Here is a 23,431-nt window from a genome sequence, read left to right as displayed (position 1 = left end):
TGTTTGTGCGGATATATATTTTCAATTCTCTTGAGTGTATACCTAGGAATGGAATTGCTGGATCATGTGGTAACTCTAGTTTACCTGTATTTAACTAAAGTGCCAACATATTTTCTGAAGCAGCTCCATCATTTTACATCCCCATCAGCAATATTGAGGGCTTCAGTTTCTCCTAATTCTAGTCAATCTTGTTATTGTCTGTTTTTTATTATAGTTATCCTAGTACATTTAAAGTAGAATATCATTGTGGTTTTCATAAAGCTGCTGTTAAGCCAAAATTATCAAACTACTTTGTTATCTTCAAGAATTCACTTTGTGAATTTAGATTCATTTATTAAAGTTCTTCTGAGTTAGAAATTTTTTGAGAAGCAATTTTCCTTAAAAGGATAGCATTTTTAAAGTATTAGAAGTTCAGTTTCTTTCTTCTCTGGGGATTCTTTAATTCTTTATGCTAGAATTATCTAAGTACCTATACAGATCAGTCAGAACAGGAGCTGTATTAAATTTAAAATATTCTACTGTAAACACACATGCATATGTGTATTTATTGCAGCACTATTCACAATAATAAAGACTTGGGACCTACCCAAATGCCCATTAATAATAGACTAGATAAAGGAAATATGGCACATATACACTATGGAATACTATGTGACCATAAAAAAGGATGAGTTCATGTCCTTTGCAGGGACATGGATGGAGCTGGGAACCATCATTCTCAGCAGACTAACACAGGAACAAAAAACCAAGCACCACATGTTCTCACTGGTAAGTGGGAGTTGGACAGTGAGAACACATGGACACAAGGAGGGGAACATCACACACTGGGGCCTGTTGGGGGGTGGGGGGCTAGGGAGGGATAGCATTAGGAGAAATACCTAATATTCATGACAGGTTGATGAGTACAGCAAACCACCATGGTACATCTATACCTATGTAACAAACCTGTACATTCTGCACATGTATCCCAGAACCTAAAGTAAAATAAAACCCCCCCAAAAAATCTCATTTACCCCCTAAATATATACACCTACTATGTACCCATAAAATTGAAAATTAAAACATTTTTTAAAACAAAAAATAAAATACCTTGGGATCTAGTATTTGTCTATTTGGACAGCTATCCCTATGGTATACACAAAGTAAGAGATTTTTTTTGTCACTAATTGAAAAGATTATTTTTTAGCAAAGAGGATTAGCAGGTTCAGTGTTACCAGTCAGCTATAGAGTTAAAATTAACATAGTAACCTAAGCGTAGACTTTAAAGGATTTTTCTTCTTTCAGTGTCAACAATATATTTCTTGAGTGATGTGAGTTTTTAGTAGCATGCAGAAAAGTATATATATGCAAAAAGTTTAACAAACCATTTTCTGTCATCTACCATCCAGCTTTCAATGTATTCCTGATACATTGAAATCTGTTGGCCAGCCATCTGACAGATTTCACCCATAAATAGATTCCTTATTGTCACTGCCACTAGTTGGTAATGTATTATTAGTCATAAGCAATGCAAAATCAGAGCCAGTCTTGCCAAGACCCAGAACCAGAAAGAAACAAAACAAAACCAAAACACGCATAGAAAACCAGAGTCAGAAAAAAGAAAACAGAAAGAAGACTGTGTTGTTGCCTCTTGAGATTAAATTTAGAAGTCAGGAAAAGGCATTCTTGGGCTTACGGAGCCCATGAAATGCCTGCTTGGACAACACAACTAGTTGGCTTAAGTAGGGAATTCACTTAAGTGTCTTTGGTGGGACTTCCAGTACTATCAGAATGTAATTCTCAAAATCAAAACATAATCACCAGAAAAATAGCAAATGTTGGAGCTTTAATTAACTAATTTGTCAGAAAACCAAGAGTATAGCAAGCTGTTTCCAAAGATGATACAAGAAACCCTTGTAATTTTGTACACACACAAATAGTTATTGGGGAAAATGGAATACTGAAATTAGATTACTAAGTTAGATTTAAAACTGGATAATGTGTTGTAAGTCAATAAAACTATGATGTATTGGTTATCCTTTCTGGAGCCAGATATAATCATTTGCCCTTTATCAGTTTCTTTGTTTTTCAAATTAACATCTAACTTTGCAAATAATTATAATGCTTGGACTATAATTAGTAAATACTAAGTCAAAAAATTTACATTTTTGTAGAGAGTCAAATGACCCTTAGGTGGGTTTGTTAGGGAATGCTCAAGAAAGGTGTCCAGGAAACTAATTTGTTTGTTTGACTGGATTTGTCTTATTTCCAAGATTGGATATTTTTTTCTTACTCTGAGCAGTTGGATAGATGGGTATCTATAATGTGATATTGAAGATTGGAGAGGGAGCAGGTTTCTTGAGGGGTTAAACACTTTGTTTGAGAGCCTTATTAGATGTATCCAAGCAGATATGTCAGTTGACCACTAGATACACGAATCTGGAGTCCAGGACTGAGTTCAAGGTGGAGAAAAACAATTGGGATCTGCATTATATAGATAGTATATAAAGCTTGGGACCAGACGAGACATCTGTGGAGTTCATTTCTTGTGGAAGAATATCGGCTAAAGGGTTGGGCATTGAGGAACTCCTACATTTAGTGATAAAAGAGGACCAAGGTCCTGCCAGTGAGACACAGGTTTGGAAAATCCATGAGAATAAAATATTTCAAGACAAGGGAATCAAATGCTTTGACAAATGCATGACTTACCGAGAGGTCAAAAGGATAAGGATGGGTAAGTAACAAGATTTTGTTACATGAAGTTGTTAGCAACTGATAAAAGACAGTTTTAGTGAAGTGTTAGGGACAATGCCTGATTCAAATTAGTTCCCCAGAAAATAGGAAGAGAGGATATGTAAATAACTACTTAAGATTTTTCAGCAAAATGTCTAGAGGAAGAGATGGGATCAAAAAGAAAGGGATTTCATTTGATTTTTAAAGATGGGTTATACTGATCATTTTTTCACTTTCTACTCATAAATCAATTCATTCAGCAATGGGAAGGGGGCTGTAGCAGTTTTAGTGATGCATAAGGTGCATGCTGTTATGTAATGTCAGAATTTTAATATAACCAATACAAAATATAAAACAAAGGGCCAGGAGACAACAGTCATGAAGCTAGAGAGACTGAAAAGCTTTATTAAGCAGAAGACCTTAAGGTGCATCTTAAAGGATTCAGATATGTATAAGTGATAGGAATAATTTTTTAAGAAACAGAAGCAGAACAAATAAAAGTTAAGAAATGGGACAATACAAGGCATATTTGTGCTGTAATATAAAGATTGATTGGATTAATCTGACTTGAACTGCCTCCTCAATTAGAAGAAATGAAAATACCTTAAATGTTTTCTCATTGAATAATTATAGTATTATAGATTATTTAAGAAGCTATACATGTCCTCATATAAGAATGTTTTTAAGCAGCTAGACAAATATTTTATTTTTTGAGACAAAAAGCACCTCATAATTTATTCACCCAATCATTTTTAATAAACTTGACCCCCTCCCAATGATAATACTTGTTACACATATTTTCCCGGAACGTTTATTTGTTAAAATTGTACAATATTTCACTGCCAAGATTGGATATCCATAAGATAAAGTTTTGAATCTTCCAAGCTCATCTTAAATTTTAATAGTAAAATATGATAGAAGACATTTTCCTATACTTTTAAAATTCTTTATAAACTAAAGAACAATGCCCAGAATTTCACAGTGGTATTTTTTTGTAGACTGATATTAAAAATGCAAATTCCAAGCTGTAATAGAATTCTATCTTTATGGAAATAGTGGGGAGAAAAAAGCGTACATGTTAATTAATTCATACTTTCCTTTAAAGGTTAAAAAAATCAGCAGAAGAGAGGTTTTCAGTAACCACTGTGGAGAGTGTCCTAAAAAGATTGATGAGAGATGAGAAACCACTGCTTTCTCTGTTGTAGGCATTTGATTGAGCATGAACATTTTAACTATGAAATTGACAAAATCCTGACATTTCTGTAGATTCCCCAGAAGAATTCTGCAAGCAAAATAGTAAAAAAAAAAAAAAAAAGCAGACAGAGTAACCTTAAGGATGGGTGGCATATTTAGATAATGCATTCAAATATGTTGGTAAAGACACAGAAGAAATTGACTGTAATATTTTTCAGAAAAGAAAGTCTGCTGGAGTTGGGGATATAAATCCCACAGGAATCAGTTTGAGACTAATCATATATAATAATACTCACATTTGTCTCTCGAAAAATGTGCATAAAATGCATAGCAAAATTATCAGATTTGCAAGTGACTTTTAAAACTTCGAATTAATTAAAATCTGACTGGAATAAATTGCAAGACTAAGAATTATGTATTATTATCAGAGTTTTGATGTGGACCAGTTCAAGTAATGCAGCTAAGTGTTAAAAATTACAAAATGTCCTCATCAAGTAGAGGTCTCAATTTTCAGTTCATAGTTCATGAAGGATCCTAAGGACCGGTCTTATCTCTTTTCCATAGCTTGTAAACTCTCCTTTCTGATCTTGCCCTCCCACCTTTCTGAGCTCACCTCATACCAATTTCTCTCTCATGTGTATGACAACAAACTTCTTACATAATCCCAAGACTTTCTGTTTTATAATTTATAATCATGTTAGGATTTGTTCTGACTCACATATTAAATATCCTCACTGTTAAAGATGCTATATCAGCTAGTGTGTATTTTGTAGTTCAAAACAAGAAGTAGAAAATTAAGAAGATCAAAATGGTGATAAGGGTCATATAAGTTAGGTTTTGCAAATATTTTGAGGAAACATAAAATTAAGAAGGTCATTTTAGATGTATCAAAACAGGTTTGTATTAGACAGAAAGGACCTGTATGGATAACAAAGCTGCATATGGATTGTAATTTAAAAGACTGTAAGAATCCTAACATCCATGCTCCCCGCTTGCTTGCTCTCCCGCTCATCAACTCTCAGACATAATTTACTTTAGCTAGTAGAAAGGAGTATTTCCCAGCTAACTTTCCATGCTGCGTAAAATAATTAACAATAATATATTCTTCGGGGAGAGAAGAAATCTATTCAGATAAACTTGTACAAGATGGTAACATAGACAAGTAAGTTTTGATAGAAAAAAAAAAAACAACAAAAAAGCAATCAGCCTACATCATGCAAATGTGAGACACTGAAAGAAGGAAATGAAATGAAGAAGTTTGTGTGGAGGAACTGGAGCATGAGGGGACAAGGAAGAAGGAGGGAAAACTTAATCCAAAAGCAAGTCTTTTTTTGTTTCGTTTTATTTTTGTTTTTGCTTTCTTAGCAGTCTTAGACTCCTTAAACAGGATGTGTTAGTTAGAATCCCAAAGGGAAATTAGAACAGATACTCTTTTCATTTCTAAACTTTGTTATATGGCAAATTTAAAGAGTATAAGTTTCTAAAAAACATTTTTCTGTCTGGAATGTATATGAACTTTTCTTAATAATTGAAATATTTTAGTTTTTCTCTGGTAACATAGTAACTATACTGTTTACAAAATTGATCAGTAACATTCATCTCCCCAGGCATGGCATTGGTTCCGTTTATTTTTATAATCTTTAAAAAATTTATAAATTATTCCTTGTTGAAATGGCATTGTCTTAAGCCATGTCTAGTAATAAATATTTTGTGGGTGGTGATGTGATAATAAAGTATTTTTAGCTGTAGAACCACTTATTTTCCCCCTAAAAATGTGTCTGGATTATTTCAAAATAAATTAGATTTAGAATTTCAGTTATGCTGACCTGTAATTTATGGATGCATGTATGTTTTTACTTTGTAAATATAGTTCATTTACCCCCAAAATGCAAGGCAGACGGATGGGGACTTCAGGAAGAGCCATCATGAAGAGCACCAGTGTGAGTGGAGAGATGTATACACTGGAGCATAATGATGGCAGCCAGTCAGACACAGCTGTGGGTACAGTTGGAGCAGGTGGAAAGAAAAGGAGATCCAGCCTGAGTGCCAAAGTGGTTGCCATAGTGTCTCGAAGGAGTAGAAGCACATCTCAACTTAGTCAAACAGGTGAGTGGTATGAATTCAGCCTAAACAACTCAATTCCTTGATAGAGAGACAAAAGTTGATCTTCATGCTATGGCTTATGATGGAATTGTGGCATGTATTTGGTTCTTCTTTGAAAAGAAAATTTATTTTTCTGTCTCTGAAAATCTGATAAATAGATGGGTTTATTTTTTTCTGTGCAGCTCTCTTCACAGGGTATCACTTTTTAATCTATAAAGTGGACAGATTTTTTAATTTAAAAAATTAAGGTTGTATTTGCAAATATGCAAGGAAATGCAAAGAAGTATTAAACATCCAAATTTATTTACATGCAAGAAAAGCAACAGGATTCTCTTTTTCAAAATGTTTCATAATTCAATTATTTTTGGCTATGTGTATACTTTTTATAGAAAAGAAGGTCAGTTGTGCAACTTGACATATGCTCTTCAAGGTACTGTGTAAATAAAATAATTGAACTGTACTTGTTTTAGTTTCAATGTAAGTAAAAACCCTGCAGCGATTTTTACTTTAGAAAAATGGGTCAGTGGTTTTATGCAAAGAATAATGTTTTAATATAAATATGTGTTTCAGATACTTTCTGCTACTTATAAACTTAGAAGCTTAATGTCCTAAAGGTATATATTTTAAAAGCAAGTACAAAAGGGAGAGTGGCTATTTTTATATTGTAAAATATAATAAAGCACTGCTTAAAATTATATAAAATTGGTCAGACAGATTAGATTATTCATTACTGTGCTCAATACTATGTGAAACTAAAGGTAAGTAAAATATTGAAGTTATTTAAAGTGTCAGCAACTGTTTTTCTTCTTATAACCAACATTGGTTCCATTTTCTGTTCCATAATAGCAAGAGCCTTATCACAAAATTTATTTGTACCAATAAGCTTTTGCAAAATACTTTTTATGTCTCACTCAGCATTCTGGAAAGTACCTATTTTAAATTATTCATTCTACTGGATATATTGGCAAATAAATTGGAAATAGTAAATTTGAGTCGTGTCTTAAAATTACAGGATTAGAATGAACCTAGAATAACTAGCATCCCTGTGATAGATCTGCATCTTTGCCGTTCCAATTAGATGAGCTGTTCTATTTGTTATGAAGGAGAATTATTTGTCTTCTTTAGAGTCAGGTTCCTTTACAGTAAAAGAGGCATTTTTCATTTGTGTTGTTTCTTTTGTTTAATTTTTTATGGTGGTGCTTCCTAATTATTGGTTTTGAAGTAATTCTTTATAGCATGAGGTGGTGGAGAATGTTTTGACCACCAGACTTCAAAATACTTAGAGGAAATGGAAACGTTCTTTGATGTATTTGAAGGAAACCAGTGTTTTCTGTTTGCGAGACTGTAAGTTTAAGTGTTGGTTTTCTTCTTCCCTCAACTTTCCAGTCTCTCTCTTTCTCTCTTTTCTCCCTCTTTACCCTCTTTTCCCCTCTAGCTACTTAGTTCCCTATCATTCATTACTTGAGTAGAATATAGTTTTCTTATAAAATACAACAGTAATTTTGCATGAAAACTATACTTGTGGCTCATTGTTTTATTAATAGGTAATGGGTTCAAATTATTGTCATCAAAACACTTAGCCTCTTTGCGTTTTTCATTTAAGTTTTATCCCAGTTATGGTCAGATGTTGTCTTCAAATAATGTCTTCCTTCCCAGAAGTTGTATTGTTAATAACTTCATGGAATACCCTATTTTCAGATATTAGATTGCAATGTACATGTGCAAAAAGTAAATTGGATTATGAAGCCAAGATACCAAAACATGTAGCTCTATTCCAAGGTGACTCAATGAATGAACTTTGACTTCTCTCTAGGACTGTTTTCTTATCTAATGGTGGATTGAATGGGATGTCTTCCTGTAAACTTTCTGTGTGTAAAATTTTATGCTTCTCTTTGTACATAATAATTTAACCTTTCATTTGATAGCCTCTCTTTAGGTTTCAATCTACTTGATCTTTCTAAATCAATTAACAAATGTTGATAACCCTCAATTATCACCCGTTTGTTTTACCCTATTTCTCTTATGACTTCCACTAGTGATTTTCCCCATTTTTTTTTTCTTTTTATTTTATTTTATTGCATTTTAGGTTTTGGGGTACATGTGAAAAACATGCAAGGCTGTTGCATAGGTGCATATGTGGCAGTATGATTTGCTGCCTCCCTCCCCTTCACCTGTATCTGGCATTTCTCCCCATGCTATCCCTCCCCAACTCCCCACCCCCCCGCTGTCCCCCCCTCCCCGCCAACAGACCCCCGTGTATAGTGCTCCCTCCCTGTGTCCATGTGTTCTCCTTGTTGAACACCCACCTATGAGTGAGAACATGTGGTGTTTGATTTTGTGTTCTTGTGTCAGTTTGCTGAGAATGATGGTTTCCAGGTTCATCCATGTCCCTATGAAGGATGTGAACTCCTCGTTGTTAATGGCTGCATAATATTCCATGGTGTATATGTGCCACATTTTTCCTGTCCAGTCTATCATCGATGGGCATTTGGGCTGGTTCCAGGTCTTTGCTATTGTAAACTGTGCTGCAATGAACATTCGTGTGCCTGTGTCCTTGTAGTAGAACGATTTATAATCCTTTGGATATATGCCCAGTAATGGGATTGCTGGGTCAAATGGAATTTCTATTTCTAGGTCCTTGAGGAATCGCCACACTGTTTTCCACAGTGGTTGAACTAATTTACACTCCCACCAACAGTGTAAAAGTGTTCCTATTTCTCCACATCCTCTCCAGCATCTGTTTTCTCCAGATTTTTTAATGATCGCCATTCTAACTGGCGTGAGATGGTATCTCAATGTAGTTTTGATTTGCATTTCTCTAATGACCAGTGATGATGAGCATTTTTTCATATGTTTGTTGGCCTCATGTATGTCTTCTTTTGTAAAGTATCTGTTCATATCCTTCGCCCATTTTTGAATGGGCTTGTTTGTTTTTTTCTTGTAAATCTTTTTTAGCTCATTGTAAATTCTGGATATCAGCCCTTTGTCAGACGGGTAGGCTGCAAAAATTTTTTCCCATTCTGTTGGTTGCCGATTCACTCTCATGACTGTTTCTTTTGCCGTGCAGAAGCTGTGGAGTTTGATTATGTCCCATTTGTCTATTTTGGCTTTTGTTGCCAATGCTTTTGGTGTTTTGGTCATAAAGTCCTTGCCTACGCCTATGTCCTGAATGGTTTTGCCTAGGTTTCCTTCTAGTGTTTTTATGGTGTTACGTCTTATGTTTAAGTCTTTAATCCATCTGGAGTCAATTTTAGTATAAGGTGTCAGGAAGGGGTCCAGTTTCTGCTTTCTGCATATGGCTAGCCAGTTTTCCCAACACCACTTATTGAACAGGGAATCCTTTCCCCATTGCTTGTTTTTATCAGGTTTGTCAAAGATCGGGCGGTTGTAGATATGTTGTGTCACCTCCGATGCCTCTGTTCTGTTCCATTGGTCTATATCTCTGTTTTGGTACCAGTACCATGCTGTTTTGATTACTGTACCTTGTAGTAGAGTTTGATGTCCAGTGGTGTGATGCCTCCCGTTTTGTTCTTTTTGCTTAGAATTGACTTGGCTATGCGGGCTCTCTTTTGGTTCCATATGAAGTTTACGGTGGTTTTTTCCAGTTCTGTGAGGAAGGTCATTGGTAGCTTGATGGGGATAGCGTTGAATCTGTAAATTATTTTGGGCAGTATGGCCATTTTCACGGTATTCATTCTTCCTAACCATGAACATGGAATGTTTCTCCATCTGTTTGTGTCCTCTCTTATTTCGTTGAGCAGTGATTTGTAGTTCTCCTTGAAGAGGTCCTTTACGTTCCTTGTTAGTTGTATTCCTAGGTATTTTATTCTCTTTGTAGCAATTGTGAATGACAGTTCGTTCTTGATTTGGCTCTCTTTAAGTCTGTTATTGGTGTATAGGAATGCTTGTGATTTTTGCACGTTGATTTTGTATCCTGAGACTTTGCTGAAGTTGCTTATCAGTTTCAGGAGATTTTGGGCTGAGGTGATAGGGTCTTCTAGATATACAATCATGTTGTCTGCAAATAGAGACAATTTGACTTCCTCCTTTCCTAATCGAATACCCTTTATTTCTTTTTCTTGCCTGATTGCTCTGGCTAGAACTTCCAGTACTATATTGAATAGGAGTGGTGAGAGAGGGCATCCTTGTCTAGTACCAGATTTCAAAGGGAATGCTTCCAGTTTTTGCCCATTCAGTATGATATTGGCTGTCGGTTTGTCATAAATAGCTTTTATTATTTTGAGATACGTTCCGTCGATACCTAGTTTATTGAGAGTTTTTAGCATAAAGGGCTGTTGAATTTTGTCGAAGGCCTTCTCTGCATCAATTGAGATAATCATGTGGTTTTTGTTTTTGGTTCTATTTATGTGGTGAATTACATTTATAGACTTGCGTATATTGAACCAGCCTTGCATCCCCGGGATGAATCCTACTTGATCATGGTGGATAAGCTTTTTGATGTGCTGTTGTAATCGGCTTGCCAGTATTTTATTGAAGATTTTTGCATCTATGTTCATCATGGATATTGGCCTGTAGTTTTCTTTTCTTGTTGAGTCTCTGCCTGGTTTTGGTATTAGGATGATGTTGGTCTCATAAAATGATTTGGGAAGGATTCCCTCTTTTTGGATTATTTGGAATAATTTCAGTAGGAATGGTACCAGTTCCTCTTTGTATGTCTGGTAGAATTCGGCTGTGAAACCATCTGGGCCTGGGCTTTTTTTGGGTGGTAGGCTCTTAATTGCTGCCTCGACTTCAGACCTTGTTATTGGTCTATTCAGGATTTCGACTTCTTCCTGGTTTAGGCATGGGAGGAGGCTACTGTCCAGGAATTTATCCATTTCTTCCAGGTTTTCTAATTTACGTGCATAGAGTTGTTTGTAATAATCTCTGATGATGGTTTGAATTTCTGTGGCATCTGTGGTGATATCCCCTTTATCCTTTTTTATTGCATCTATTTGGTTATTCTCTCTTTTCTTTTTTATTAGTTTGGCTAGTGGTCTGTCTATTTTGTTGATCTTTTCAAAAAACCAGCTCCTGGATTTATTGATTTTTTGTAGGGTTTTTCGTGTCTCTATCTCCTTCATTTCTGCTTTGATCTTAGTTATTTCTTGTCTTCTGCTAGGTTTTGAGTTTTTTTGATCTTGCTCCTCTAGCTCTTTCAATTTTGATGATAGGGTGTCAATTTTAGTTCTCTCCTTTCTTCTCATGTGGGCACTTATTGCTATATATTTTCCTCTAGAGACTGCTTTAAATGTGTCCCAGAGATTCTGGTATGTGGTGTCTTCGTTCTCGTTGGTTTCGAAGAACATCTTTATTTCTGCCTTCATTTCAGTGTTTATCCAGTCAACATTCAGGAGAAAGTTGTTCAATTTCCATGAGGCTGTGCAGTTCTGGGTTGGCTTCTGAATTCTGAGTTCTAACTTGATTGCACTGTGGTCTGAGAGACTGTTTGTTATGGTTTCCGTTCTTTTGCATTTGCTGAGGAGTGATTTACTTCCAATTATGTGGTCAATTTTAGAGTAGGTGTGATGTGGTGCTGAGAAGAATGTATATTCTGTGGATTTGGGGTGGAGAGTTCTGTAAATGTCTATTAGGTTTGCTTGTTCCAGGTCTGAGTTCAAGTCCTGGATATCCTTATTAATTTTCTGTCTCGTTGATCTGTCTAATATTGACAATGGTGTGTTGAAGTCTCCCACTATTAATGTGTGGGAGTCTAAGTCTCTTTGCAAGTCTTTAAGAACTTGCCTTATGTATCTGGGTGCTCCTGTATTAGGTGCATATATATTTAGGATCGTTAGCTCTTCTTGTTGCATTGATCCTTTTACCATTATGTAATGTCCTTCTTTGTCTCTTTTGATCTTTGTTGCTTTAAAGTCTATTTTATCAGAGATGAGAATTGCAACTCCTGCTTTTTTTTGCTCTCCATTTGCTTGGTAAATCTTCCTCCATCCCTTTATTTTGAGCCTTTGTGTATCCTTGCATGTGAGGTGGGCTTCCTGGATACAGCACACTGATGGGTTTTGGCTTTTTATCCAATTTGCCAGTCTGTGTCTTTTGATTGGGGCATTTAGTCCATTTACATTTAGGGTTAATATTGTTATGTGTGAGTTTGATCCTGTCATTTTGATGCTAGCTGGTTGATTTGCCCATTGGTTGATGCAGTTTCTTCATTGTGTTGCTGCTCTTTACCATTTCATGCATTTTTGGAGTGGCTGGTGCTGGTTGTTTTTTTCTATGTGTAGTGTCTCCTTCAGGAGCTCTTGTAAAGCTGGTCTGGTGGTGATGAAATCTGTGAGTACTTGCTTGTTCACAAAGGATTTTATTTTTCCTTCACTTATGAAGCTTAGTTTGGCTGGATATGAAATTCTGGGTTGAAAGTTCTTTTCTTTAAGGATGTTGAATATCGGCCCCCACTCTCTTCTGGCCTGTAGGGTTTCTGCTGAGAGATCTGCTGTGAGTCTGATGGGTTTCCCTTTGTGGGTAACCCGACCTTTCCCTCTGGCTGCCCTTAGTATTTTCTCCTTCATTTCAACCCTGGTGAATCTGATGATTATGTGCCTTGGGGTTGCTCTTCTAGAGGAATATCTTTGTGGTGTTCTCTGTATTTCCTGGACTTGAATATTGGCCTGCCTTGCTATGTTGGGGAAGTTTTCCTGGATAATCTCCTGAAGAGTATTTTCCAGCTTGGATGCATTCTCTTCGTCACATTCAGGTACACCTATCAAACGTAGATTAGGTCTTTTCACGTAATCCCATATTTCTTGTTGACTCTGTTCATTCCCTTTTACCTTGTTTTCTCTAATCTTCCCTTCTCGTTTTATTTCACTGATTTGATCTTCGACTTCTGATATCCTTTCTTCTGCTTGGTCAATTCTGCTGTTGAAACTTGTGCATGCTTCGCGAAGTTCTTGTGTTGTGTTTTTCAGCTCCATCAATTCACTCATATTCCTCTCTAAGTTGTCCATTCTCGTTAGCATTTCATCAAGTCTTTTTTCAAGGTTCTTAGTTTCTTTGCATTGGGTTAGAACATGTTCTTTTAGCTCACAGAAGTTTCTTATTATCCATTTTCTGAAAGCTGATTCTGTCACTTCATCACACTCATTCTCCGTCCAGTCTTGTTCCCGTGCTGGTGAGGAGTTATGCTGCCTTGTAGGGGGAGAGTTGTTCTGGTTTTGGGTGTTTTCATCCTTTTTGCGCTGGTTTCTTCCCATCTTTGTGGATTTATCCGCCTATTGACTTTGTAGTTGCTGTCTTTCTGATTTTGGTAATTTTAAGTCTGCAGCAGCTGAACTCATAAACCCCCTTTTCTTCCCCCCAGGTGTTCTGGCCCAGGGGGTTAGGGCTTTATGCTTTTCAGCTGTGTTGCTACCGTTTTCCCTGCCCACAAGGTGGCAGTCTAGTCACACTCAGCCTGCAGAGGCTTCGCTGCGCTGCTGTGGGCTCCGCCCAGCTTCCGTGTGAGCTTCCCTGCAGTCCTGTTTATATGGGTGTAGTTAGAACTGCTTCCACTATGCTGGCCTGCCCCTGTAGTGACGGAGTCTCTGTAGTGGCGGGTTGTCTTGGTTACAGCAAATTGCCCCGGGAACTGCAGGGTGTTTCCCATGGAGGACGCCCCTCCCCCACAGAGCTGGACCGTCCTGGGTTCAGCTGTGTTTCCAGTGGGGCCCTCTTTGCCCGGGAATCTCTTGGCTTGCCTCTTTGCCACAGCTCCCCTTGCTGGCCCAGAGGGGACACAGTCTCGTTCACTTTGCTCAAGGAGCCGCTGCTCCCTGCCCCTGGTGCAGGCTGAGCGGCTGCTCTGGTCCAACCAGCGGCGCTGGGAACCCGTGGAGCTTCTCTGCCTGTGAATCTCCTGGTCTGTGGGCAGTTAAAATCCGCTGCCCTGTGTGCCGCTGCATCAGCCGAAGCAGCGGCTCTGAGATTCGTGGCGCGTCCTTGCCCGGGGGTCTCCTGTCTTGACTCCCTGCTTCAGCTCCCCTTGCTGGCTCAGAGGGAACTCTGTCTCTCTCACTCTGCATAAGAAGCCACTGCCCCCTGCCCCAGGGAGTAGGCTGAGCAGCCACGCCGCTCAAACCAGCGGTGCTGGCGACCCGTGGGGCTTCTCCTCCTGTGAATCTCCTGGTCTGTGGGCAGTAAAAATCCGTCTGGAAATGCGGCATCCACTCACCCTCTGCGCCTTCTCTCGGAGCTGCGATCCCGACTTCCTCCTAAGCGGCCATCTTGGATCCGAGATCGATTTTTCCCCATTAATTTAATTATATTTCATCTCTCATACAGAGAGATAACGAAATTCGGAATTAATTATTCTAAGAAATTTTAGTTTTTATTGCTTCAGAATTAATTATTCTAAGAAATTTTAGTTTTGATTGCTTCAGCTTCTTCATTCACTGTGTGATCTGTATTTCTGAATTTCTCTTCTTCTATGAAATATTCCTTAGTCTTAATCTCTTATAAGAAAGCCCCTCTTAGATGTCTCTCTTTAAACAAGTTCAGATTCTCTCAATTTTCAGCCCTTACTTTCAATATAGATAGAAAGGGTATAAAGTAGTAAAGAAAGGTACATTTTAAGAAAGTGTCCCTGATCCAGAAATATTTTGGAATATAATGAATCTCTAGGTAAACTATGGATTGTGTTTTAAAATATGAAGATTTTAATCTATGTTGGTTTTAGTGGCCTAGTCTATGTAATATAAGCAATTGTCCCCTCACACATATGCTTACTGTATAATACTCCATATAATATCCTACATCTTCTGTTCACTTAAAAATGTAGGCATGCCTTCCACACTCTCTTGTGGAAGCCTGTCTTCCCCTCCTAAACTCCATTTCTCTCTATTCCCTTCCACTCAGCGTGGAAGCTGCTTTCCTCTCCTGGATTCCATCTTTCTGGATTCGCTCACTCAGTGTGAGAGCCGTTTCTTTCTCTCTCCTTCTCCTGTTTCTCTCTTTAAATAAATCACTTTCTACAAACAAACAAACAAAAAGTGAAGGCATTATTGGGAAATTTCTACAAGTCTGTGCAAAGTCATTTCTAAATACACTTTTGAAATTATGATAAGTATCATAAGAATGATAAGTATTCATATATCTAAGTGGATAAAAGTAATATATCTACATTTCTAGAGCTTTTTCCATGCTCTCTTAAGTTATGTTTGTGTGAGGGTATACAATTTCGCTCCTTCATTGGTCACAAGATACTGATGAAATGTTATTTTTCCCATTTTAAAGCTGAAGACACTAAGAGAGATTAGATAATTTGCCCAAGGTCTCGTAACTAATTGGGCCTGAATTTAAACCCAGGGTACCTGGTACCAAAGCCCACGCTTTTAACCCTTCTGCAAAAAGAGAGAGAGAAAAAAAGTGAGCACGAGCACATTTGAGAGTTTGAAATAAGTTCAAGCATTTATTGAACATCTATGTGGTTAGTACATGCTAGGCATCATACCAAACACTGGGATAAGAGCTGGGATAAAGGAATGAATGGCATATTGTTCCTGCTGTCAAGGATATCATGGTATCATAGAGCAAATCATATATAAATATTTCATCTCAGAAAAGGCAATTATAGCTCAGAAAAGGCAATTATATTAAATGCAAGTGTCAGAGTGGTAGAATGGAGACAGAGGAAAGGACGAGACTCATTCTGAGAGGCTTTCATGAAGAGGTAAAGCCTGAGCATAAAAACACAAATAAATCAAGATGAGTACACAAGGACTTTCCACAACAGATGGAACAGTACATTGATTAAATGTTGAAAATGGTGCTGAGTTTCTTGGGATATGGGAAAGAAATCTGTGTGGAGCCTAAAACTATATGAAATATTTCTCTAATTCCCATGGATATCACTCCTCAGTATAAGAGTAAGGTCCTCTCAGGACAGCTCTCAAATCAAATAAGCCCCATACAACTGAGACTATGATTTATAATAGAACTTTTAGTTTTTACAAAGAAAACATTTATAAATGTAAAATATCAGCTTTATAAACCAGAAATTACTCAATTTACTTTAACTTGTACTGTTGGGTAACTTAATCTGCAGTGCTATACCAGGCACAGTGGGTATTTTAAAAATAGAAGTATCATTTATACTGAAAGGATATCATTCATGCCTGAAATACATGAACCAAAGAACAAATGAAAAAACGTAAAGTAAAATGCCAGAAATAATAAAATCTAGTTCCATTTATGTATGTTATCAAAGGTAGTGGGGAGACAAATTAATCAAGGATCTAAGTCCCCAGGATGAGGACACATGCAGAATTGGTAGATGATTTGTTCTAACTATTTAGTAAAATTATTTATTACATTATTAACAGCTGAGACTACTTTGTTAGAGTAATATCTTTTCTATAATTACTGAGAATATTGATGTTATAGTCTGATTATGGAAAATGTTGCTGGATTCTTACTATTTTCAAACAGTTGTCAATTATGACGTATTATGAACGTGTTAAAAATCGCTTCTATGTTTCTTTAGTAGTAGGTATTCTGTACCTTTCCAATATTTTTCTACTATCAAAGTTGCTTTCTCCCCTGCACAGATCCTTTCCTTCAAGACCCTGTTCAAGACCCTCTAACTCTATATGTTGTCTCCCATTATTTTTACAGTTTGACTGAATTCCTAAATAGAACTCTCTGACTTCACTGTCAACTTGCTGCCCATCACTCTCCATTTTGTCATTCATTTCAGCTCCCTCACTCTAAGCATCATCTCATTCATCTCTATTTTAATTCCCCTCCACAATTAGATTTGAGACACAGTTATTGTCATAGGTGGGAAAGGCTAGAACAGGAAATATTCTGGGTGAGAGCCCAAGGGGATAAGGCTAGAAGGTCTACAGTGGGTTAGAGTGAGGCTGCCTCCACCATCTCTAAAGTCTGTTCACAAGAATGGTGCTGGGGCTGGCAAGATGCATAAACAGAGGCAACTCTTTATCTTCAGGAAGCTTCACATTAGGAAGGAAAGAGATCAAATGTAGCAGTCCTTTTTTCTTGATTCTTAGGAAACATTTATTAAGCACTTTTTATGTACCAGATTCTGTAATTGAGGGAGTAGTAGGAATAAGAGGGGTGTGTGTGCGTGTGTGTGTGTGTGTGTGCACGCACGCACATGCATGTCTCAGAACAAAGGAATCTGATTATCTTTAGAGGTGAAATGTGGACATAACACTTCCAGATGGAGAGATTGAAAGATATAGTACAAAGAATTTCAATTGTGCAAAGTTCCAGAGAACAGAGGCTAATTCAAGGACACAAGTTTATTCTTGGAGACAGAGAAGGTTGATTCTTTTTCTCAGTATGACAGAAAAGAGGAAATGATTGAAATACAAAGGAATATTGCAGTGGGAATATTGAAAGCTGAAGGAGCTTGAGTCAGAGGCTCCTTGATCTTCTCAGTGCAAATGAGGCATTAGCAAATGGGGAGGGTGAGGATACAGGGTGAGCAATGTTGTAAGAAATTAATTTATATGAATATAATACTACTGATCCAGCTAAATTTGGATGATGCAAGTCATCTGGAAAGTAACTTAAAAATATATTTATTAGAGATCAAGGCCACCCTTGCAGGTATCTGGTTCACATTAGCCGTTCTTTTGTCTTTCAAGATTGTCATCCCCTTCCTTTATGCACCTCCAGTGTCCTTGCCAAGGTATCTGAAATCACCATAAGATTCTTTGAGAATATATTGCCACATTCTTTAAATATCTGGTTGTCTAGATTCTTGCACTCATTTTAGAGATTCTCCTATCTTGGGCTACCATTTACTGTTTAGTCTCACTCTTTCTAGCATGCATATTATTATTATTATTATTGGAGAAAATTGAAGCTTTGCTCTCTCATTCTTATGTATTAATATTGTGTCTTTACAAGGAAATGAGAAAATCTTACTCCTTTTCTTTTTTTTCATGGTCTTGAACTCCTTCCTGTCCTCAAGTGATCTTCCTGCCTCAGCCTCCCAAAGTCCTGGGATTACTGGCATAAGCCACCACATCTGGCTCATTCTTTTTCTTAATATGGTTCTGAATGGCTTTTGTTTTTTTTTTGCTTTGGCAATTTATTTCTATTTATTTATATAAAATTAAATAATTATTTCATTATAATTCATTGTAATCAAGGGAATGAAGCACTCAGGAGGTCCATAGTGGAGTTCAAAACTATATAGTGTTCATTATTCTACAAGATTATACAGGCAATAAGTATTCTAAGACGTTTTAGGTAGATTTATAGATATTAGATTTCAAAACAGGTTAATAAATGTATATGAATTTCCAAGGCGTATCGCTAACTTCTCAAGATGAAATCATCTATGTAAATTAACAAAATTTCCCGTGTTCTACTGTCAAGAAATGAATAATATACACTGTTATAACTGTAACTCACATCTAAAGGGATAATGTTTGAATATGCTAATTTCCAGTGAGTTCAAGGGATTATTTTAAAATTCTTATTGTCCTTAGACAATAATTATGCCAGTAAATGTGCAAAATATTAATCTCCTCCTGTTAATTGTTTCCAGTTTTATCACCCAAAAGTCACACAGGTAAAGCAAGTCCTGAAGTAAATCAAATGAGCACCTTCCTGGAGAGCATACTTTATTTACCTTAGGAAAATGGATGGCATTTGCCCTAGGACTTATTTTTCTGCTTTTAACCAGGACAGTTTACCAAAATATTCTTTGTATTTCAAGTGTGGTATGGCTTTGTGAAGACTCTCTGCTTTTTCTCTTAGAAAAATAACATTATAGCTGCAGGGGAGGAACGCTAAGGTAATGTCTTTGAACATTCTAAGAAATGTTTTCTTGGCTCTGCTGATTATTAACAATATACGCCAAAAATTCTTACAAAGGATGTAGGCCCTTCGAAAGTTTCAGAAACTGAGAGCTACTGTGGACCAAAATCTTGCTGAAATCTAAATTCCTTATTCATGCCTTATTGCCTCATTTACTTGATTCATTTATGACACAAGAAAAACATTCTGAAGAACATAATGTTTCATGTTGTTTGTTTCCTGAACACAAAATCATGGTGCCAGAAATGATTCTCAAGTCTGCAAAACTATCAAATGAATGTAAGCATGGGTTCTTTTATTTACTGTTGCTGTCTGGCTTAGGAATTCACTACTGTTAATAGAGATTCAATTCAACTATAGTAACTCATCTTCTGAAGAGATGACCTAATAAGGATTAGTATTTTCAAACATACTCCAGCTGGTCTATGTTTGTTCTTTTCCTTGCTCTGAACTATAAATTTTGAGTTTGGCTAAGAAGTAGATATACTTTTAGGTTGGCTTGGCAGAAGAAAAATATTGATTTCAGTGGAATTAATTTTTATAATTAATTCGTATTTCAGGATTTGGAGGAAGAAAGGAAACTAAATTTATTAAGTGCTTTCAAAGCACAACACTTAGCACTAAAATAATTACACATGGTGATAATTATTTTTAACTATACTGATTGTTAAGCCTGAGATCAGTTTCAGAATAGGTATCATAAAACATTTTATGTAGCTAAAGATGTACAGAAAGTTTATAGATATGAACTTATTTTATTAATTTAACTTATGGTGTAGGCCACAGGTACCGTGCAGATGTGAAACCAATATCATGTATGGTAACATAAAAATATGAGTAAAAGATGTCCACTTTTATTTGACACGAGTAAATGGTTCTTATTTATGTTTCATCTCTCAAATGTGTAACTTTATTTCTTGTTATGCTTCAGACCTGTCTTCCTGGAGTTCACAGAACACACCTTAAAGCTTCTTTCTGTGTACCTCTGCAGGTGCTCTACCCAGAAAATTCTTAGTTTATCAGCTTGTCTGTCAAAATCTTTCTCTTCATTCAAGCTCTATCAAAATTTCAACTTTCTACCAGAACCAAAAATAGTTTTCTTAAGTTCTATAAGACTTTTGGGGAGTTTTCATGTGGTGCTGTTTAAATACCTTTTTGCCCAAAAGCATCTGTAGAATTATGTCACAAGATGAACTCCAAAGTAACTCAAGGGTAATGACTATGCAACAGGTATTTTCTGGTCTTTCACAACAGTGCATTTAATGCAGAAGAATCTTGATAAACGTCTATTAGGTAGATGAATATGATGTTTGCTCAGTCAAAACATAATGCTCAGATGGTAATTAATTGATCATATCATGATATAATATTTTATTTAACATTTTAACAGTCAAGCTCTTCATGGTGGGTAAATTTTTCTTCTGTGTTTGGTTATTTCTAGGAAATAAATACATCTTTTTTAAGTTTTAACAAGTACAGTTGACTCAATGTGGTTTGAAATGCACAGGCCCACTCATACACAAATTTTTGGCAACCAAATGCAAATCCAAAATAAAGTATTCATGGGAATTATTGTAGAAACCTGCATATGCGAAGAAATAGCTTTGATTTTGGTATACGTGGGGGTCCTGGAGTCAATCCCCAAAGTTTACTAATGGATGACTCTAGAAGTGATTTGTCTATTACTATGCTACCTCTTTGTTCCTTTCTTTCTCTTCTTTGCTTATATACCACTTCAAAAGCACCTGAACATTGCTCTGGATACATTTAACCAGTTAATTCTACCTTATTGCTTTTAAATATTAACTCTTCTATAAGCAAGAATAAATAATTATCATTTTAAGATTTTGATTTTTTAATAGATGAAGAGGATACATTTGCAAGTTTGTTACATGGATAAATTGCATAATGGTGAAGTTTGGGCTTCTAGTGTACCCATCACTCAAAATAGTGAACACTGCATCCAATAGGTACTTTTTTTCAGCACTCACTACCTGCACTGCCCTCTCCTCCTTTTGGAATACCCAGAATTGGTGCCATTTTAACTACTTTACCATTACAGTAAATGTCAAATAAAGTAATATTTTATTAGAAAATTTTTGGAAGATAAAAATGTACATTTATGAGGAATAATAATGATTGATAAAGATACCAATTTACAACATCCTTTTACATCATTTACAAAAAAGTTTATTAATCTTATGAAAATACTTAAGTATTAATGCAAAAATATCCAGATTTTTTGGAAATCCTTCTTTTGTTAGGCATAGGGCCAGAGAAGGCTTGTGGATAAAGGATCTACTGTAACTGCTTTTTAAGTAAGCTAGTAAATTCTTACTTGGGAAACAAATCTCTGATATTGAGCCAGTACATTGTTATACTCGTTACAAAATCATTTATACTGTAAAGATTATTTTCTTACAACTAAAGAATGTGGTACATGCAATGATTAGTCATAGTTTTAGTAAAGCTGAACAGACTTTATGTTCTAAGCCTTCAAGGAGCTCAAAAACATTCTATATTCCAGATTCAAAGTCAGTTCCATAGGATGTTTTTGTAAATGGAAATACCACACTTATTTTTCTCTTAATTTGAAACTATGAAGATTCTGGCAAGTACTCAAATAGTAAATAATGATACTACACTTAGGAAAGTTTAAACTGAAAAAGATTAAAACTTATATGTAATAATTAAAGTTACATTTATAAATAGGCATATAGTTGCATTGAACACTGCTATATCTACTGATTTAATGATGTAAAACTATATTAGTTGGGAAATATAAAGCATTAGTTAACATCTATATTAATATTTTTATCACTCTGAATTTGAAATTGTAAGAATGAATCTTTGACCTGTCTACCTGCATTATGGAAACTGAAAATGGATGTAAATCCTCTAATGAGGAAGGGATCTTTCAAGGAAAAGGTATGATTAGAAACTCACCAGAAGGGGTTGATTAGCATAAAGCCAAAACAGTTAGTCAGTTCTAGGTAATTCAACCTGCAGCTGAAAATGCTGGTTCCTATTTATAGTTTCTACCTTGGGAAATTCACCCAAGCTATCACTTAATTGTTTTTAAAAAGGAAAAAAATAACCAGAAGAGTCATTTTAATAAATGATTACATAAAATTTCATAGAGATTTATAACTAGTGTAGGATTCTGTGATCAGCTAATCAAAGAAGAAAATATGCTAATTGTCATAGGTATTGGAGACTTATTGAGAAGGTTGTTATGAATAGCAAGGTCAGAGTAGGAAAAATTTACCTTTGAAGTAAAAATTTAATCTGAATTCAGTTATTTGGCTTTCTGTAATGCTTAATAATTCTGTCTTCTCATGGATCATTCTTTATTGTCTCTGTCAAAGTACAGTTTGAAAAGTATATTTGGTGGGAAATATTTTCACTTTAATAAATACATAATTTTAAAAATCTAATTTTTGTACACAGAAAAGAAGGAAAAAAGGCTAAATTCAGATATTTTGATGTTGCAGTAAATGCGTTGACCATGATAATAAAGCATATTTTTTCCAGAGCTGCTTGAATTTGGTCTAAGTGCAATTGCAAGTATTGGCTTTAATTTCTAAGAGGTTTGTGGCTTCAATGATGAGTCCCTTGGTGCCCAAATCAAAGTGGCTCTGTAATAAGTGAGTTCTGTTGGCTCCTTTCTGCTGATGGCACCAGAAGCAACAGCATGTCTTCTGGAGGCCTCTGCCTGTGCTTTTCTCTTCATATTCAGCACGTCCTAGATTCACTGGCCCAGATAGCACAATACAGCAGGCAGCTTTTTACTGTAAATGGCTTAGTGACATTATTTAAAGTAATGCCAGTTGTCTATTCTTTTGTTCTGCTTTTATATTTTCATAGTTGTCACTCATTGCATACCCTTTGGCTGAAGCAGAAGAGCCTATGCCCTTTAGAATTTGGCACTGAGCACTCTTAATGGTACATAAGAAGTAAAAGCATTTTTCTTGCCCTGAAGTTATTTACAAGCTCATTTACTAAGTAGTGTATCAACAGGCAAAGAGTGATTCTTTCTTTATAGAATTTTAGCTTTTACAAAGCCCTTCCATGCTCACCATCTCATGAGTGCAAAATTATTGAAAGCTTTTAAAATAAAAGGCTGATCAGATTGGGAAAGATTAGGAATGCATAACTAAGGAAGGCTTCCTGAAGAAAATGACTTTTAAAGTAAAATGTAAATATCTGCTTTTTATTCCTCAAAGTCTCCATAAACTTTAATATATTCTTAATAATTCACTTTCTTCTTATCTAAAACATAATTGTGAGAATTAAATGCAGTTTTGAAGGAGCATAAATATTTCATATTTTATATCCTTGGCACACGAAATTTAATTTTTTAGAGAATCTTTTTTAGTAGCATATCATATAGCATTTATCTTATTTATTCTTAGTTGTATCCTACTCACCTCCCCAGGGTATTAAAAAAAAAAGGCCATTAGTTCCGTTATAAGCTTTACCTTTGTTCTCACCATTAAATTTTTAGGTCAGTATTGCCTAAAATTAGCACTCATTTTCCACTGGACTTAAATGGCTGCTGTTTCTATTTTCACTCATCATTGACAGTCATGTTTAGGTGATGCCAAGCATTTACTTCATTCATTCCACAGAT

At 35.9% G+C, this 23,431-nt stretch overlaps 1 protein-coding gene across 50 annotated transcripts in view; it reads left to right on the top strand.

The window, feature by feature from the left end:
* RIMS1 (regulating synaptic membrane exocytosis 1) overlaps positions 1-23,431 on the top strand; it is a 510,482-nt gene that overhangs the window by 427,624 nt on the left and 59,427 nt on the right. For 32 of the 50 annotated variants that reach the window (XM_012471843.3, XM_021670264.2, XM_021670268.2 and 29 more), the window contains one exon: positions 5,777-6,012. The exons of 16 other annotated variants lie outside the window; for them this stretch is intronic. In XM_012471843.3, the coding sequence (XP_012327266.2) occupies positions 5,777-6,012 (236 nt within the window). The remainder of the gene's footprint in view (positions 1-5,776; positions 6,013-23,431) is intronic. 2 more of the 50 variants (XM_021670261.2, XM_064360920.1) reach the window with 2 other exon arrangements.

The sequence above is a fragment of the Aotus nancymaae genome, unplaced genomic scaffold, assembly GCF_030222135.1.
Source record: "Aotus nancymaae isolate 86718 unplaced genomic scaffold, 86718_ANA_hifiasm-v0.15.2.pri h1tg000040l, whole genome shotgun sequence".
NCBI lineage: Eukaryota > Metazoa > Chordata > Mammalia > Primates > Aotidae > Aotus > Aotus nancymaae.
The sequence above is the reverse complement of the archived record's forward strand: the minus strand, read 5'-3'. Positions and strand labels throughout refer to the sequence as shown.